Here is a 19801-nt window from a genome sequence, read left to right as displayed (position 1 = left end):
CAGGAAAAAATGGCGCAAACAGCGATTCTCTCATACGGCGCGGCATGGGAGAACCGCGCCCCAGTATTTCCTCTTGTGGGAGAATATAGAACAAGGGGTCACTTTTTTAAAATCAGGGGTCCCTCATTTAAAACCGAGATGAGGCAAAAATCTTTCTGTCAGAGGGTTGTGAGTCTCTGGAACATCCTTCCTGAAAAGGTGGGAGAAGCAGAGTCTTTGAATATTTTTAAAGTAGAGCTGGATAGACTTTTGGTGAGTACAGGGTGAAAGGTATCGGGGGCAGATTTGAGGTTACTATCAGATCATCCATGATCTTATCAAATGGCGGAGCAGGCTCAAAGGGCCAAAGGGCATTTTCTTCCTTGTTTGTACGTTAGAAAAAGATGCAGGGTTGTGAGGAAATTCTGGGGTAATATGACGCAATGGATAATTTTTTCCAAAAAGTCAGCAGAAACACGATGAGCCGCGTTGGTCTTCTCGTGTGCTTTACGATTCAGATGATTCAGGAAGATGATGTACTCGGAACACGTTACTGGAATCATTGACTTTCTCCTCTCTGTTGGAATTCCCATCTGTGATGAAGTGTATTCCTCGAGGTTTCAAGACAGGACTTGCCCCCCCCCGTTCCAGTCATTGGCCGGCCAACACATCCAGCCTTGAGATGCACGGCCTTCCTACACCAATTGGAAAGCAAACAGACTCCTTACCCAATTGGATGATGCTTGACAGTCAATCCAACAGCCCTCTTCCCCCGCCTCTATTTTCAAAATTTGGTGAAGAGAAATTATCAAAGAAAATGACAAAAAAGGTGTATTTTTTAATGTCCCCATGATTTTACTCCAGGAGTGTGCACAGCAGTGTCCTGAATATTGATCTTCAATTCCTGAAGACTCCAGGCCAATCCTCACACCCCTAATGCACTTCAAAGTGTTGATATTTTCCTTTTAGGGTAGAGGCTTTGCGAGAAGCAGCAGCTTCAATGGAGCAAGAGAAAGAGACCCTATTGGAGCTGATCCAAAGTGTGCAGAACAGCCAGGACATGAAGCACATTAGTGATGGTGAGTCCGCACCCTGTTTTGTTACTTGAAATGCAAAGTGAAAAGATTTCAGAATTGAGGGGTTCCAGGGCAACAAAATGAGTTGGAATTAATACTTTTTGTTCAGTCTCCCCACCAAACTAGAGATGTTGTACCTGCGAACCCCCCCCCCCCCACTCCCGGGCAACCTGCACCCCCAGATACCTAAAGTGAGTCCCTGCCCTACGGAATGGCAGCCCCCCCCCCACCCCTGCCCCCATCCCCAGCCGAGACACCACAAAATACTTACTCTTGTCTAGATTCAGCTTGTACCCCGAGAAAGAAGACTCTGACATTCGATAGTCACATTGTTTCAATACATATTTGCTATTAATAATTTCTTCCCCCCCCCCCCCAGATTCATCATTAAAATGGCTGAATATTTTATAGAATCATACAGCACTTTAGGAGGCCTTTCAGTGTCGCATTTCTTAGTCCCACTCACTGCTCGTTCCCTGCAGCCCTGCAAATTCGTCCGTTCAAGTATTCCCTCCGATTCTTTTTTTAAAAATATATTTATTCAAATTTTTCAACAGATTTTCAACAAACCCCCCCCCAACAAAAAGAAAGAAACAAGAACACAATCAAAAATTATACATTGGATTTCCCCCATATACGATAGCCCCCCATATGACATTTAAAGCACCAATAGGGAAGCCCCCCCCCCATCTCCGATTCTTTTTTGAAAGTTATTATTGAACGACCATCCTTTCAAGCATCGCATTCTAGATCATAAACTCACTGCATTAAGATCATCTTCCCGACCTTGCCTCTGGTTCTTTTGCTAATTCCCTTAAAGCTATGACCTCTTGTCCCTAATCCTCCTGCTGGCTCCTTTCCATTTTCTTTATCGAAACCCATTGTAATTTTGAACACCCCTGTTAAATCACCCCCTCAACCTTCTCTGCTCTAAGGAAAACAAGCCAGTATTGGGCACGCTCCATCCTCATCCCCACAACCTTGGACATTGCCTCAAAGAAGGCTGTCCAGAAACCGACAAGTCTGGGGAATGTCCAGAACATGCGGGTGTGGTTGGCCAGGCCTCCCCCTGGCACCGTTCACATTTGTCCTGCTCGTTCGGGTTCTGGTCAGGTACATTCTGTGCACCACTTTAAACTGCAATTGGCTTAACCTTGTGCATGTGGTGGTAGAGTTGGCCCTGCTCAGTGCTTCGCTCCAGAGTCCCCACCCTATTTCCATCCCGAGTTCTTCCTCCCATTTTTCCTCTGTTTCATCCAGTGGGGAGCATGCCCTTTCTAATAGTTGTCCGTACAGGCCCCCACAATTCCCCCTCCCAGATTACCCGCATCCTGTAGCTCCTCTAGCATTGTGTGGCTCGGGGTCCGTGGGTACGCTGTCGTCTCCTTGTGGAGGAAAGTCTTAACCTGTAGGTGCCAGAGCTCGTTCCCGTTAGTCAGCTGCAGTCTCTCTGTCAGTTCCTCTAAAGTCGCTAGTCTGTTCTCTGTGTAAAAGTTTCTAACAGTCAGTGTCCCCCCCATCCTGTCTCCACCTCTTAAAGGTGGCATCCAGCATGGTTGGCGCAAACTTGTGTTTGCCGCAGATGGAGCCATGATTGATATCTTGGTCAAGCCCAGGTGCTGCCTCATGTAGTTTCAGGTTCGGAGGCTGGCAACCAGCACTGCGCCTGTTAAGTGTTTTGCTGGCGGGGATGGGAGGGCTGCCATGGCGAGGGCCCAGAGGGCCGACACTGTACAGGAGCTCTTCTCCATTCTCACCCATTCCATTTCTGGTTCTTTCCCCCATCCTCACTCTTTCCTCCGTGGCTGCCCAGTGGTAGTACTGTAGTTTTGGGAGGACCAGGCCCCCTATGTTTCTTCTTCTCTGTAGGACTTTGGGGGGGGGGATTCTTGGGTTCTCCCACCCCCCCACACAACACCATAATCATTTTGTCGACCACATTGAAGAAGGCTTGGGGGCTGTAGATCGGTATGGATCTGAACAAGAAGAGGAAACTGGGCAGCACGTTCATCTTGATCGTCTGTACCCCCCCTGCTAGGGAGAGCGGGAGTATGTCCCATCTCTGTAGGTCCTTTCTGACTTCCTCAGTCAGACTTGTCAGATCACTTGTGGATCCGTGTCCAGTCATGGGCAATCTGGATCCCCAGATAGTGGAATTTGCTTTGGTTAGTTTGTATGGTAATCTCCCCAGTCCCTTCTCCCTCCCTCTCTCGGCTTCACAGGGAAGACTTCAAGCTTGCTCAGGTTGAGTTTTTGCCCGTGAAGGCTCCAAACTCTCCCAGGAGCTTCATGATCCCTCTCATGACGCTCAGCGATCTGAGATGTAGAGAAGCAGATCATCCGCATAGAGTGAAACCCTGTACTGTCTGTCTCCTCTTCGGATTTCTTTCCAGCTTCTCGCTGCTCTAAGGACGATCGCCAATGTTTCAATTGCCAGAGCAAATAAGAACAGGGGGCATCCCTGCCTTGTGCCCCTGTGCAACTGGAAGTATTCAGAGCTGGTGGCGTTCGTCCGACAGCTCGCATGGGGGTGTTGTATAGACGTTGCACCTATGAGATGAACCCTGTCTCCAGCTAAACCGCAGTAGTACCTCTGAGGTACTTCTACTCAGCTCTGTCGAAGGCCGTCTCTGCATTCAGGGAGACGATCACCTCTGGTGTTCTCTCCCCGGATGGGGGGTCATTATCACGTTCAGTAGTCGTCTGATGGTAGCTGTTAGCTGTCTACCCTTAACAAAGCCCATCTGGGGGGCAGCACTGTGGCACAGTGGTGAGCCCTGCTTCCTCACGATGCCAAATTCCAATTAGGGGACAATTTAGCGTGGCCAATCCACCTACCCTGCACATCTTTGGGTTGTGGGACGAAACCCACGCAAACAGGGGGAGAATGTGCAAACTCCGCACGAACAGTGACCCAGAGCCGGGATCGAACCTCAGACCTTAGCGTCGTGAGGCAGCAGTGCTAACCACTGCACCACCGTGCTGCCCGAAAGATTTGTGGACTTACACCCTCATTACTCTCTTTTCCTTCTTTCTCTAAAAGTCTACTTTATTCCCGACAGTAGTTCCTGCGAAGAAAACAAAAGTTTAAATAACAAAGATTATTATTCTTTCGCCATCAGCCTCTGCTGTTGTCACGCTCTGCTCTGCGCCAATTCCTAATTGTGCATTGGATACATTCCCAGTCTCCTCAGGAAACCTCCATTCCCAGAGAATAAATTATTTTGCACAACTTAATAATTTTGAAACATTATTTTTCTCACAACATGGCCCAGAATATGTAGCTAAAATTCAGTTCTCACAATTTATTCAATAAATTTTGCCGAAATTAAGCTAAAAGCTGACAATTCAATATAAATTTGGACACCAGGGGGCGAAATTTTCCCATGTGTTCTTATGTGCAGGGAAATCAAATGGCCTTTTAAGGACACCATTTCAGTTATCAGAGGCACAGAAGTGTAGGTGAGAATGTGGAACTGAGCAACACCTGGATCAGTAGAGGCGAAGAACATGGATACATTTAAGGGGAAATTATGAGGCATGGTGGCACAGTGGTTAGCACTGCTGACTCACAGCATTGAGGACCCCGGTTCGATCCCGGGACACTGTCCGTGTGGAGTTTGCACATTCTCCCCGTGTCTGCATGTGTCTCAGCCCACAACCCAAAGGTATGTAGGGTAGGTGATTGGTGACGCTAAATTGCCCCTTAACTGGAAAACTTTTTGAAAAATTTGAGGGGAAACTAGATAATCACCCGAGGGATAAGGGATATTCTGATCAGGTAGGGGGAGGTTCATGAGCATAAACACCATCGCAGATCAGGTGGGCCAAATGGCCCGTTTCGGCTGAGAATTTCATGTAATACTACTGTGGCAAGTGCTTCCTTCATATTTTATTTGTAGTTACTAAACCACTGTTTATTCAGGAGTTATTGAGGAACACAGGAAGAAACAGTGATAAAATTTACAGTTGACCCCCAGTCTGAACTGGGGGAGAAAAGATTTCCATTATCCTTCTTGTGAGGAACTGCTTTCTCACCTCACCCCTGAATGGCCAATCTCCAATTTGAAGGTGATGCCTCCCCTTTGCTCTAAACTGTCCCTCATCAGACAAATAGTTTCTCCATATCTACCCTTTCAAATCCTTTCTTTATCCTAAACACCTCGATAAGATAGCCCCTTAATTCTATATTGAAGGGAACAAAAACTTTGTCCATGTAACCTGTCCTCTTTACTGAACCCTTTTACCTTCAGTATCGTTCTGAACTGGGGACCTAAGGTGGGAGTTGGGTAATTTACACAATGCGGACTCAGGCAAGAAGATACAACACAACATGGTGTCGGAGAGAAGCAGGTCAGAGATGGAAAGTGGAGAGCAGTCAGATAAAGTATGCAGTGATTGCAAAAGATAATTAAATTGGTTAAGTGACATTTTGAGATTCAAGATTTGGTTTGACTTTTGACCTCTGGTTGTCAAATCGATCCAATGCCAGGAGATTTCATCTCCTCATGTCTGGGTCTGTTTTAAGCTCATCGATAGAGATTTCTGTGATTGATCAACAACTCCATAATTGTCGGATCATGTGACTACCAGGAGAGTGGTGGGATGGGGGTTGAAGTAGATGGGCCTTCACCTTTTCAAATCCAGTAGTTCTTATGTTCCCACTGTCTATTTCAGTAGCATTGTGAAACTAAACTCTCTTCCTCTATCTAAATGAGTTGGAACTCGGGAATGGGATCAAAGTAGCAGAATCGTGGGGACTCGGACAAAGAGGATATGACATAACACCAGTAGCTTCGGTGGAGAGAGAAGCAGGTGGCAGGTAGGATGTGGAACTGAGTCACAGTCATTCAGATTCAGTCCATCCACTGCAACGTGCCAGGTTTAATCTGAAATGGTAACACACTCAGTATATCAGTATTTATGGAGACAATTGCTTTCCTCTCAAATGCCAGTGTGGTTCAGTGGGTAATTAGTAACCTTTGATGTAGGACGTCATGCGTTCAAAGATTTGCTTGAGAACATAATGTTGACTAACACTCCAGCTGAGTGCAGAGTGCTACTTCTGTCCTAAGAAAGGGCAAGTTAAGGCTGAACGCTGAAAGTTAAAAACCAAACCTGTTGCATTTGTCTAGTCAAGTGGTGCTCCTTCAGGGAGTAATGTTCTGACCAGTAAAATTCACAACAGGCAGGGAGTCTCTGTCTTAACCACCAGAGGATGAATTGGAGAGGAAAGCCATGGAGATTTTTTTTTTAACGTTAAAAAATCAATTCTTATCCTTGGGATATACAGGAACAGCAATTGTTGATGCGGACGGGTAACATGGAGCTCTTTCCAAAAGGTTCACTGAAAAATGTATTGATTCCAACTAATTTTTTCCCATTTACCTTTTATGGAAACGTCCCTGATCATTTAATTGATATATCTATCCATTCTCCACAGAGTATATACTCATGTCTGTTCCTGTAGCTAGAATTTTCTGGGACAGGTAGCTTGCATGTCGCGAGCAACAACTGAGCTGGAAATTCTCCTGCAGTTACCGCCTGCCATCAGGTTGTATTGGAAAGATTTACAGGCTGCTAATCAGCCTGTTTAATCACATTGTGAATGCACTTTCCATGGCCATCAAGTCCTGGAAATGGGACTCGAATCCAGAGCTTCTGGCCCAGAGACAGGGATGCTACCCACAGGACCTCCCAATTGTTATACAGCACAGAGTAAATCATTCCATGGTGTTTCATGGGAACATAATCAGACAAAAATCGACACTGAGCCCAAGAAGCAGAGGCACTGGGATAGGTCTAAGGGGGTTAGATTTTTAAGGAATGCCTTCGAGGGAAATACAAACGGAAAGGTTAAGGGTCGGAATTCCAGAGCTTCCAAAATTCCAATCATTTTGGTGTTGTAAGTTGTATATAGGTCCTACTCTCTGGATTTACCTCCTTAAACCTCTTGGCTTCTTCACTCCTCTTTCCTCCATTTAAGATGCTCTTTAAGGGCAGCACGGTGGTGCAGTGGGTAGCATTGCTGCCTCATGGCACTGAGGTCTCGGCTCTGGGTCACTGTCCGTGTGGAGTTTGCACATTCTCCCCGTGTTTGTGTGTCTTCGCCCAGACAACCCAAAGATGCGCAGGGTAGGTGGATTGGCTATGCTAAATTGCCCCTTAATTGGAAAAAATGAATTGGGTCTCTGAATTTATTTTTAAAAAGATGCTCTTTAAAACCGACCTCTTTGACCAAACTTTGACAACCTGCCCTATATAGCTGTTCCTTTAACTCGGTGCCAATTTTTGTCAGATAATGCACCCGTGAAGCGCTTTGAGACATTTTACTATATGAACGAAACCTGGTGTACTTAATCAAGTGTGAGTTAGAACACAGTCAAAACATCTCATGCTTTGCCACATAGAATGACTAAAGGAGAATAGGATCAATATTTATAAATACTTGTTTGAAACAGAGAGCAGAGAGTTGGAACTAAATTTGGACTGTTCCAGCAAATAGCTGGCACCAGTAAAATGGGCTGAATGGCCAATTTCAGTGCTGTAAACAATTACATTTGCGGAAAAGATGCGCAGAATCAAAGATGGTAAACTATAATATTTGATCACCCATGAATTTGTAGGTGTTGTTTCTACCTCTAATTTTATGAGTGTGAATGAATCATAATTTTATTATCTATATGTAGATATGAACACAGATGGAAATGTTAGTTATAACTTGACAGTTTTTTTGGTTGCTCAGTTTATTCAAATCTTTACACAGGGGAGCGAGAAGAACTCAATTTAACAGCCAATCGCCTCATTGGCCGAACCCTGACTGTGGCAGTTTCCGTGGAGACGATCCGGAACCTTCAGCAGGAGGAGGCCCTCAGAAAAGCAACAGCGTTGATTGATGAGGTGGTCAACAAGGTCCTGCGGGATTTGGGAAGTGCCAAGAACCAGTTGGCAGCTCTCTACAATGCCTGCTCCTCCGAGGCACCTCAGGGCCCAATTGACCAGAAATTTCAATCCATTATCGTAGGCTGTGTTTTGGAAGATCAGAAGAAACTCAAAAACAGACTAGAAAAGCTGATTAGAAATGTCTCCAATGCTGACAGATCAATCGCCCTCTTGGACCAGAAGAATGCAAAGCCTGGCAAATACAATCATATCTACTGAAACACTCCGTGCCTGTGCTATTCAAAGAACAAAATGTATTTTAAAAAGTGAGTATTGACACAATATGTCAGTCAATGAGTTGGAAGTGGGGTGGGACTTGGAAGGACTCACAGCAAACAGTAACATTTTACTCAGCAAACCATCTATTTAAACAGCATACTACTGCAAACAGTCCACAGTGTCTATTTAAAAAAGAGACACTGGAAATGACAGCAAACAGAACTCATAACTAAAACTAAAGGAAACAAAACTCAACCAAAACTACAACAAAATCCCCTGATAAACACATGGTTACATCTCCAGAAAATTGCAGTGAGTGGAGAACCCAGTTATAATATAAATTATACACATAAAATCAATCCCAGTCATTAACAGCATTGCAGTCTCCATGCTTAATTGACGGAAGGTTTTATTGACCATCTCCAATCTAGCTGGGATTTGTGGTGTCATTACATGCAGCCAATTGTGTAACTGCCTGTGCTGTACTTGGGACAACTCCCAAAATGTGACAGTACGATGGAAATACACCTGACATTTTTTGGTAAAGTTTCTGCGACCAACAATCTGGGTGAAAATTGCATTCAAAATGGTGCTGGTTTACCAAGTTGTGGATCAGGTTTTCACCGAAACTGATTTGCATAGCCACAAACATAAAATCGTTCACAAACTAGTTCAGTTGGGCAGTGTTTTAGAATGTAATTGTTTATTTCTATTACGATCCTGGACCAGACCTCAACAGTTGCTACAATACCGTGGAAACCCAATGTTTTATTTAATTTGTAAGACTGTGAGGAAAGGCTACTTCTCTCCAGAAGTGATTCATATAATACAATATGTGTGAAATTCCTACATTCATCACATTTCCCCTTTGCATTAAATATTCCTTGGCATTTTAAAGCGATTAAAGCAAGTGTAGCTTTATTACTACAGCTGAAAGCACATTCTTTACAAAAATTCTTTACGTTTTAATCAGAATCCGTCACTTGTGCGTAACCTGTGATTTTAAATAACTGAAGTGACATTAACAAAACATTTTCGCAAACAATTACTAGTTTTATTGGTGTACTAGACAGCAGTATGGTCAGTTTCTTAGTAAATTACATTATTTTAATATTTAAAACTTAAAATGTACCTATTCTTGCAACTAAAATAAAGCTTTTTAAAGATAAATTTAGAGTACCCAATTTTTTTCCAACGGAGGGGCAATTTACCATAGCCAAGCCACCTACCCTGCACATCTTTTGGGTTGTGGGGGTGAGACCCACGGAGACACGGGGAGAATGTGCAAACTCCACACAGATTGTGACCGAGGCAGCACTGTTAACCACTAAAGCTGGTCCAGAATAGGGTACAATTAGTTAAAATGCTCCCTGGTGATTGATTGGGTTTTGGGGTGTGATTGGCTGCGAGAGCAGTGCTTTTTAATCTAGTGGAAACTTGATTGGCCCCAAGTATAATTTGCATTTGAAATTCCTTGATCTTTTGCACATATTTGGTTGATTTTTGGATGACGAAAGAACAGCACACCAATGAGTGGAAACTCTGCCCCTTCATGTTTAACTTTGTCTTAAACATTTTAAGCACCTGAGTTATTTAAAAGTGCTGACTGAAATAGACAGTGAATGTTGCACTAACATTTCTTCAACAAAGCAAAAATGGTAGGTGCTTTCTTCCTCCGATACGAGACTGAATTATGACCATACACTTGAGTCACTTACTCTAGATAGGACTTTCTGTAGCAGTGTTCTTTAAGTTTACTATGTAAAAAAGACTCCGAAATAGCATTGGTTTAAATGCTGTATGTTAAACAAGGTTCTTTATTTCTGATTTATATTCAGCTGTACAAATCTGCAGATGCAAAATTGAAAACAAGCCGTGTATATTTCTTTGCGGTTAAGGGAAAATAATGGTGAGGCTGTGTTCTCTCTTGAACAAAATAGATTAAAAAGCCGGTGAAAATTTAACATTTCTTAACGAATAACCTGCATCATGTTTGCCTGCTGTTTGTCTAACAACGTTACAGCTTTATAGCCAATATAACAGTAACCCTGAGCAGAGTTTGGCATCTTGCTGAGCATTCAGCCAACTTTTCAAGCAGAATACATTTCCCAACTCATGTCACAGTTCGCCATGTTATTCTCACTTCAAGCCTCATTAAAGTCTACCCCAGTTTTACCTAATATGACTTCTTACTGGTGGAAAAGTGGTAGAAAATGGTCTGTTGGCAAGAACAGTAAATAGACAAGTTTCAGTTGGCATCCTTATTGCACAGAACACAGAGCTTGTAATCCAACTGGTCAGTGCCTCTATGTATGCTCCACGTGGGTGTCCTTCCACCCCTTTATCTCACCCTATCAACACATCCTTTTATGTCTCTCACGTGCGTATCGATATTCCCCTTACAGGCATCTATACCAATTGCCTCAACTACTCCCTCTGGCAGTGAGTTCCACTCTCTCACCACTCTCTGGTTAAAGACGTTTCTCCTGAACTCCCTGGTGGATTTATTAGTGACTGTCTTAGATTTACAACCCCTAGATTTAATATCCTGTACTCAGTAGAAACATCTTGTCCACGTCTGTCTGATGAAACCGTCACAATTTTAAAGACCGAGATCAAATCACCCCGTGAGTTTTCTCTTTTCCAGGAGAAAATAGTTCCAGTTTGTTTATTGGAAGAGTTTGTTTAAAAATAGTGATTAAAGTATTGTGAAAAGAAAGAGAATAAAGAACCGTAAAAGCCACTGTTCCAGGATTAAGTTAGGACGGAAGTATCGTTGGGAATAAAGTTCACCAGATGAACTTTGCCTTCTGCTGTGCAGTCAGCTCGTGCTTCCAGCTGTTTGGACAAATCACCGTTTACATTCCTGTCTAAAATTCCCAGGATTTGAAAAAATTTCCATTACCGTTAAGACACACAGATATTCTTCTGTATGCACATTTTCATAAAATTGGAACAAAGAGAAGATCATGATGTTTGATGTGATTCATCTAGCTTTGTCAGCCTCCAGTTCCTTTGGGTAGTTTGAGAATTAGTATTGGCACTCGAGTAAAACAAACAGTTTGCTTTGTGTAGAATGACAATGAGATTTTGAGAAAACATGGTTTGAAAAATAGTTTATATTGTGTACAAAAACACAGACGTTTGCACAATGAGCAGAAAACTGTGTTGGATCACATAATACCGACCTGATTCCAGTTCAGAACTAGTTAAATTCCATAGTATCTTAACTTAAGAGTAAAGGCATCCATTTTCAAATCAAACAAATAAAATCAGAAAGAACCTTTTCCATAAAAGGTAATGGAATTTAGAATTCTGTCTCCCAAAAGGAGTGGATGCTGGAACAATTGGAGCTTCAGGGCCCAGATTGGTATGTTCGTGTTCAGTAAGTCTATTGAAGGATATGAAGCAGAGGTGGGTAGATGGAATGGAGACACAGGATCAGTGGTAATTTAATTGAATGGCGGTGCAGACCTGAAGGAAAGAATAACTTCCTCCATTCACTTTCTCATTTCAGCCGAATATCAAATTGTACGGTTGGGTTATTTTGCTCAGCTGGAGGTTGCCAAACTACCTGAATTCAAGATTAATCTTCCAGGAAACTCTGGTGAGCAGATAAGGACAAAAATCTGCATTTTCTTTTTGTAAAAAAAAATAGCATTTCGATTGATTTTTAAAAATTCTATTGGAGATGGGAAAATTGTTTTTTTGCCTGTAAGTCAAAAGTCGGGCAACAGAGAATCTTCACTTTACATGTGTTGGGTGAACAATGGCAGGAATGTGTGCTGGAGTTTCTTGGAAGTGAGAGAACATAATGAGGAGACCTGCAAGGGTGCATCACCCCAGAGCTGGAACTCTTAAGGTGACTGCTCCCAGCCAGCAGGTCCAGCAACAGGCTATCTACCTGCAGGATGGGTGCTTCCAAGATCGCAAGAGAACACTTCAGCCCATTCACGTCCAATAGACCAAACCCAACTGTCACGTTTCTAGATCTAGCTGAGACCTTTCTTTACCCTTGCAACAAGTCTACTTGATCATCCTTTTCCGTTCATTGATTCTCCCTCTACAGTGGAAAGATGTGATCTTTCTGGACAGTGATTTGCTGGTCTCAATCGTTCTGTTCCGGCGAGCTACCATGAACAGGCCAAGGAAAAATCAAAGCAGTGGGACCTCAGAGTGTTGTGTCTTCCAGCTGGCCAAGTAGCACTGTGGAGGTTTCAGAGCAGCTGCCTAGCTATGAATTAGTTCTAATGGTGCATTACTTGCTACTTCTTCCCAAAGCACCAAACCATTGTAGCCCCATACACATTTCACAGACCAAAACGAACACATTTAATTGTAAAAATAGAAAGCAAAAACAGAGAATTTTGGTCTTTGTACTTTGATTGATTTAGGATCATTCCCACAGTGTACCATGCACAGCCCGACTCCTGGTTAGAAAATACTACCCTGGCATTCATTGCTTAGAAACACTGCAGTGTCTTCAGAGCCCATTAAGGCATATTTATTGTACACGTTTAGCACTTGCGACATGGGCTTTTGTTCTGAACTTGTTTTCTGCCAATATAGACTTGAGAACTGGCTTAACTGTGGCGAAAATGCTGTCAATTCACACAAATTGTTCAGCCATTATAATTCTGCCCTGGCCCTCAGTAATTTCACTCCCCACTGCTGAACCAAACCATCTATCCATTCCAGTTGTCAAGTCTGTGCAAGAACATTTCTCCCAGTGATCACTGCAACCCTCCCCCAATGATCCAATCAAAAGCAGAAAAGGGAAATTAGTTTACATCTTCTGCCACTCACACGGGAGTAACGACACTCTGGTTCTCAAGTTATTCTGCTAGTGTCACTTGGCATCTAAACTGTGTAAAACTTTCAGATGAGAGAAAGAAACGTAACCATGGTTTTAGAAACAGTTGGACTGTATAATGCGAGATCTCTTTCACAGGAACCGTAGGGTGGGGACAGGGGGACTTAGAAAGAGTGTAAGCTCGCAGTGGGCAGAAGAACAGCTAGCAAGGAATAACAATGCCCCGGTGCCCGTGCCTGAATGTGTTTGGCAGACATAAACAGCAAAGGATTCAAAAATGAAAAGAAATCGAGTGGAATTTTCTTTTTATTACGATCGTTACACAGATATGACAATACAAAAACTGCTAAAATTGTAGTGTGATTAGTGTGGCACTATGTAACTGACACATACATGCATATCAGCAATTGCAGTAAAATAAGGAACACTTATTAAATAAGTCATACTGCTGACTGTAGCTGACCACAAAAAACGATTGATTACATACCTGAAAGTATAAACCCAGTAATAAATTTCCTATGACTGTTATGTTGGGAGATATCACATGCATCAGAGGAAGGGTGTAAAGTTGATCCACGCACATCTGAATAATTATCAGGATAATATTGTTGTCAGTGAATTGGCCCCATTGCAGATAGAGCAACTCATTCTGAAAATGGTATTAAAGTTCTCCCTTTGCAAAAACAGAGCATAACTGCACCTGATCCCATGGCAGTACATCAAAACTGAAGAAAATTTAAACCAAGGTATTACACAGTGCCTTTTATAATTGGATCTAGTTAGCAAAATGTACACAGCAGCAATTTAGTTTCATTAATTTATTTACTGGGATTCTATTCATATTTACTAAACTCTACCCAGCTTTGAAAGTTTGCTGAGCGTTTGGAGACAGTCTAGTTTAAAACTAGAATTAAATGCCATTTTGACTTTTATTCGCAGGGTGTACACCCTGTGTTGCTTCCTCTCTGCATAATGGAAGTCACTAGAAAGGTCAGAGGCACTTTATTTCCCTACAAGTTCCAATAGATACTTTCAACAGGAAGGCTCCTTGCTGGGAGATGGAGATGTGCCTCTGCTTTGGTTGTGCTGGCATCACAGACTGACATTCATATTCTGCCAAATTCTTTAAAATGAATGTGGCTATCTGCAATAATGGGCAGGTAGTAAAAAAAATTTGTGATGTGACCGTGGGATAGATATTGGTCAGGACATTGGGAGAACTCCCCAGCTCTTTGATATAATGCCATGAGATCCTTTACTTCCACCAAAGCAGACAGATGGGACCTTGGTTAACCATCACATCCAAAAGACAGCACCTCCCACCGTGCAGTGCTCCCTCAGTACTTGAACGATGTCAGCCTTGAATGGTTAGCAACCAGAGAAGATAAATTTTGGGTGATTGGTAGAAGACACAGGGTGAGATCAATATGTGTTATAATGATCTGGAATGAAATGTCTGAAAGTGCAAGGATGACGATTCAATAACTTTCAAGAGGGAGTTGGATGACTACTTGAAAAGGAAAAATATTGCAGAACTATGGGAAGAGCTGAGGAATGGGACTAATTAGATGGTGTTTTCAAAAAGCTGCCACAGGCACAGTGGCCTCCTTCTGTGCTAACTATTCAATGCTGATGCATCTTCTGAGTTGGATTCCTCGCCTCCACAGGACTGGACTGCTCAAGGGGAGATGAGAAGAGGTAACGGCAATGTGGGTGTGGCCTCCCTCCACTCCGAACAGTCTCGTCACATTCATCCTCTCGGCGTAATGTGTCTTTGTGGGGGCGGGGGCAACAACAACAATGTTAATTTATATAGCACCGTAACAAAGCAAAATGCCCAAAAAGCTGGGAGAAATGGAAGCAAAACAGTTAATATCAAAGCAGAAAAGGAAATGCTCCCTCAGTACTGCACTCAAGTCTCAGCCTTGATTGTGCTCAAGCACTAGAGTGGGTCTTGAAGCTGGAACCACGAGACTCCGAGGCGAGTGCGTTATCCAGAGTCATGGCGAACACGCGACAGCAAGACACCACAAGAACCACTAACCAAAAAGAATGATGACTGCATAATACAGAGCACATGCAAGGTGTTGACTTTTGACACTTGGAATATCTTGTTATAATACTTGCACACTGACAAACGCTAACAAACATTCCAGGCTTCTCCGAATAGGAGACAGTCACAGAGAATTGCTTATATCTCGTATATATTTTATCTGAAAATTCTGACCAGTAACTGCCCCCCACTGCATCGATTATGTTTAAATAAGTGGTGATCTGCCCCTGGGCAGGTAATGACTGGTTTTCACAGGATTTGTAAAAGCAGAGAAGCAAGAACGGAACTGAAAAACGAGGCCAACTTGTCCTCTCACTCGAGCAATGATTTAGAATGCAGGGAGATGGGAATGGATTATCAATGCACAAAGATCAGCTGCCTGGAAATTTATCAGGCCAATAGTTAAAAGGAAGCAACAAACCTCTGGGACCAGATATTTACAAACACAAATTGCTTGCAAGAATTTTTTCCTTGCCTAATTGCACCATGCTCTGCAATTCCTGCCACCAAACCATTGCTCTGCACACAAACCATTGCTCGAGAGTTGGGTCAGGGTACATTGTGAGTCTGTAACACATTAACCAAATTGGACATTATGACGCTACAACTCTTGTACAGTGATGAGAACTCTGGAGGTCGTTAGGTACAACTCACTCCAATCCACCCGTGCTTTAAGTGCTACAGCTGTATTCAGACTGGCTGGCAGGCAGTGCACTGACCTAACTCTGAGGAATAGTGGATTGGTCGTGGGTAGGTCCTATGACAGCGGTTTGCGTGTCAAAAGCGGCATATAGTGATGTACAATTTGTAGATGAGTGAGAAGGGAAGGGGTCTAACTAACTCTTTGAATGAGCTTGTACAGGGCCAATGGGCTGAATAGCCTCATTCTATGCCGTTATCGTTGTATGATAACACAAACCCTTCATTGACTGGAAGGCAGAGCTGTTGGTATCTAGAAAATGTTCAACTATATTGATATGCAGTAAAGATGATAAATTGTACAAAATGTCATAGCAGCAACATCAAGGAAACTAGGCTGATTTTCTCAATACACACTGCCAAATTGGTGCCTTTCTCTGTGAGATTATGGACATGCTCGTGATTTATTAAATTTTTGTGAAAGGCGGTGTGCGTCAGGGAGTGTATATTGCGAAAAGCCAACCCTCATGAAACTAAACCAGGATGTCCTGGAAACACGTAGTAGGGGAAATCAGCTGAACCTCGCAGGCATGACTTTTCATCCGAATGGCACCTCTCTCTTCCAGGCACCAATTTTTGTAAAATGTGTTCATTCAGTCACAGGATGTTGGCAAGGTAAGCATTTATTGACTTGAGTATTTCTTGTTTCATCTCTCCAGTATTTGCATTTTGTCCCTTCTTTCTTACTCGCACAGCAATGAATTTGAAAATTGCAATAAACCCACATTGTGGACCAATGCATAAGGTTGGCTTTAAACAACTTGTATCAAACCTCAACCTACATATATATAGGTGCGCACATACACACACATACGCACAATAGATTTTTTGAAAAATAAAAATCTGTTACAAAAAATAAATCTTTAATGGTGAATGGTACTTGGTGTTTATGGTGGTGTGGAGTATAAACATCAACAACGATTATTTGGGCTGAATGGTCTGTTTCTGTGCTGTAAAATTCTTGAAAAGAAAATGGCAGCTCAATGTTTTATATTTAACCATCTGGACACGCGAGACATGCAGCTTTCCAAATGCACGTTTCTTTTGGCGAGTGCTGTTTTCTTGCAAATTTCTAAACTGAGTGACACTGAGTAGGATCAAAAAAATTGATGTCTTATTTGCTCCGAATGGCAAGAATGGAAAAGCACAGATGACCAGCCAGCACGGGTTGGGAGAAATCCAAGTTTGCATTTTAATTCAGCTCATTATAACTTCGAAGTTTCACACGTCTGTGTTCTTGTGAATAGCAGAATTATTTAATTTAGTGTCTTATTTTAGCTACTTTAACATTGAACGATCTTATCTAGGACTGAAAAAAACTCTGCCGTGACACAAGTCAGCAGCAGCACAATCAGTGTCATTCTCCTGATATCACGGCAAGGGAAGATATTTTATTCAAGGTGCCTGTTCCTGGCAGTATTTCGAATAAGCAGATTTTAAAATCTGAAACTTGATTGGGTGACTGAAAAATAAACAGTAGTTCACATCGTTACCTGGACTAGTTTTGGTTGCCCGAGGTGGATGGAGAGGAATTATTTAGGAATATTTCTCCCCTAGTTAGCCCAAGCTTTTAAAAATTCTCTCCTAAGCGATTATGGCTGCGCGGAGTTAGGGTGAGAGGGAGGAAGCGTTCATTCATGAGCATTTGTCAGTCATGAGTGTGAGGCAGCTCATCTTTTTCTGCCTGCCAATTCTGTATATTTGCAGATGGACTTGGCGCGCAGTGAAAATGGAGATTACATCAAGATTTACAGAACCCTGCAACATTAGTGTCATCCATTAACCGGGTCTTGTTACTTTGTGATAAGGGCAGCGGCAAACCAAACAACTGGATAGAGGCAGAGTGGGGGGAGGAGGAAAGTATAGCAACTTCCAGCTGCGTAACTTAAAAATAACAATCGTAGTCAGTAACTTGTGATTTCTTCGCAGTATGGTATAGAAATTGTAGTGTTATCAGGTAAAGCAACCTCAGATATGGGTGCCTGCTGTAGATTCTACTTACCCTGTCATTCAGGATTCTCGTATGGAACTGCTTACTTACTCGCCCGAAACAATGAAATACAAAGGCAATAACTGCAGTACTGAACTGGCACTCATGCAAATCTCTTGCTCTGAATAATAAGGCCTGTGAAGAAAATTACCCAAAACCTACATGCAAACAATCGACAGACATGATTACACGTTCTCAATAGAAAAAGGTCTTAAGTATACAAACAGCAGATTTATGACTACAAACACTGAAATATCAAAAGCCTTTTTAACACATATCTAAATAGTACGATCAACTCAAACCATCTGAATATGAAAAAATACTACTAGTAGCAAAATATCTTGCATCAGCTGCATCCAACACTGAAATATTGCACAAATCATTAGTGTTAGTTTCATCAATTAACATTAGTTCCATCAATTAACAATCACAAATGTAAAGCACAAATGGCAATGTTTTTGTTACATCTGTTCAAATGACAATAAAATTTCATAATTACAATGGTTTTTTTTTATAAGAAAAGGCTTTTTTTAAAGTAAATTCCAAGTACTTTAAGCTCGCTCGCTCTGGTGATTCTTGGTCCTGATAACTGGGCTACTCTCTCACTTGGAAGTGCTTTCGAGGATTAATCACACTGCATTCATAACGGTTTCCCTTTTAGATAATGTCGTAGATCCGGCTGGATGCAGAACTGCTGCACAACTCGAGCACATTGATTTTCGGAATAAAGCAGATGACTGAATCGGTGAACAAACCTAACATCTCAGAATCAATCCACACAAAGCCGCAGCAATCAGGCATGCCAGTGATTGCCGGTTCCGTTTACAGCCCGGCACGGCTTCTTTTTACACTACCACAACCTTCAATCGAATTCGGAACGAGTGATTTGTTTTCCGAACCTTCTGCACTAGGCGAGCTGTGGATAGCCAAGTACTGCAGTGTCCATAATTGTAACCTACCGCAGAAGTGTCAGAATATCTAAATTTAAAAACCCTTACTGATCTCAATAGTGCACAGACGGTACGCACGGTGCGCTGTGCTGCAATGAAATGGCTAGAGTTTTCCACAACGGCCCCCAAGGCCTCTGCTCTTCTTGGTCCTCTGCTTGTTTGGCCGAAGGCTGATAACTGCTCCCCCATTTATCATGTTGGAATTCTGACCAGAGTGACTGCCACCAGCCGTGTTAAATACTCCTGGGAGAAGAGAAGAACTTCAATGATTTAATGTAATACACACTTTTAATTCCAGTTACTGCTAACAGCTAACAACCAAATGATCTGTTTGAGCTGCTCGCAGAAAAATACTTTGCACTGTACCTCAGTGCACATGACAATAAAGAAATCCAATCCAATCCAGCATTGCGTGACAGCTCTTAATGACCATCTTTGTCTCAAACCTGTCTAAAACTGTACGTGCACAGACCTGTACCACAGTTTGGTAACTTTATACGTATTTTTTTAATCACTTGTGCAACTTACCCATCAATACAATTCATCTTTTGTCAGCTTCTCAAGGGAGACTGGATTGAGTTTCCTCAAACAATAATGGTTAAAACTGGCAGCGTAAATCTAATACTTTAAATGCCCCTCACCCCCTTGAAAAATGTCTGGTTTGGCAATGGGAGCCAAGACTAACCTACTTCCTCCTCCACTACCCACACACACACACACACACAATCTTTTCTGTAGAAAATGCCAGCAGGGGGCCGAGAATCTCCTATTATCTATGATCCTGGCTGATTTGCCAGGAACACTGACGTTGACTGTTTCCACTTGTGAAAGGATTGAAAGTGAGATGGTACAGGTTTACAGTAATTGTCAGAAGAGCTAAAGTGACATAAGAAAAAACTATTTTGCACAATGAGTGGTTAAGGTCTGGAGTGTACTTTGAGAATGTGGTGGAGACAGGTTCAAGCGAAGAATTCAGAAGGGAGCTAGACCATTATTTGAATAGGAAGAACGTACAGGGTTACGGGGAGAAGACAGGGGAATGGCACTAGGCAAATTGCTAATTTGGAGAGCGAGTGCGGA

General features: G+C 42.5%; 2 protein-coding genes across 4 annotated transcripts in view; one reads left to right on the top strand and one right to left on the bottom strand.

The window, feature by feature from the left end:
- bag2 (BCL2 associated athanogene 2) overlaps window positions 1–19801 on the top strand; it is a 43379-nt gene that overhangs the window by 2867 nt on the left and 20711 nt on the right. The window contains exons 2-3 of one of the 2 annotated variants that reach the window (XM_072498408.1): window positions 949–1058; window positions 7822–8263. In XM_072498408.1, coding sequence (XP_072354509.1) covers window positions 949–1058; window positions 7822–8216 — 505 coding nt within the window. In that variant the 3' untranslated portion in view covers window positions 8217–8263. Of the gene's footprint in view, window positions 1–948; window positions 1059–7821; window positions 10186–19801 lie in introns of those variants that run through there. The other variant, XM_072498407.1, reaches the window with a different exon arrangement.
- rab23 (RAB23, member RAS oncogene family) overlaps window positions 13318–19801 on the bottom strand; it is a 42001-nt gene continuing 35517 nt past the window's right edge. For both annotated transcript variants that reach the window (XM_072498405.1, XM_072498406.1), the window contains exon 7: window positions 13318–18964. In XM_072498405.1, the coding sequence (XP_072354506.1) occupies window positions 18825–18964 (140 nt within the window). In that variant the 3' untranslated portion in view covers window positions 13318–18824. The remainder of the gene's footprint in view (window positions 18965–19801) is intronic.

This window comes from Scyliorhinus torazame, chromosome 4, assembly GCF_047496885.1.
Source record: "Scyliorhinus torazame isolate Kashiwa2021f chromosome 4, sScyTor2.1, whole genome shotgun sequence".
Taxonomy (NCBI): Eukaryota; Metazoa; Chordata; class Chondrichthyes; order Carcharhiniformes; family Scyliorhinidae; genus Scyliorhinus; species Scyliorhinus torazame.
This window is presented reverse-complemented; position numbering and strand designations above follow the sequence as displayed.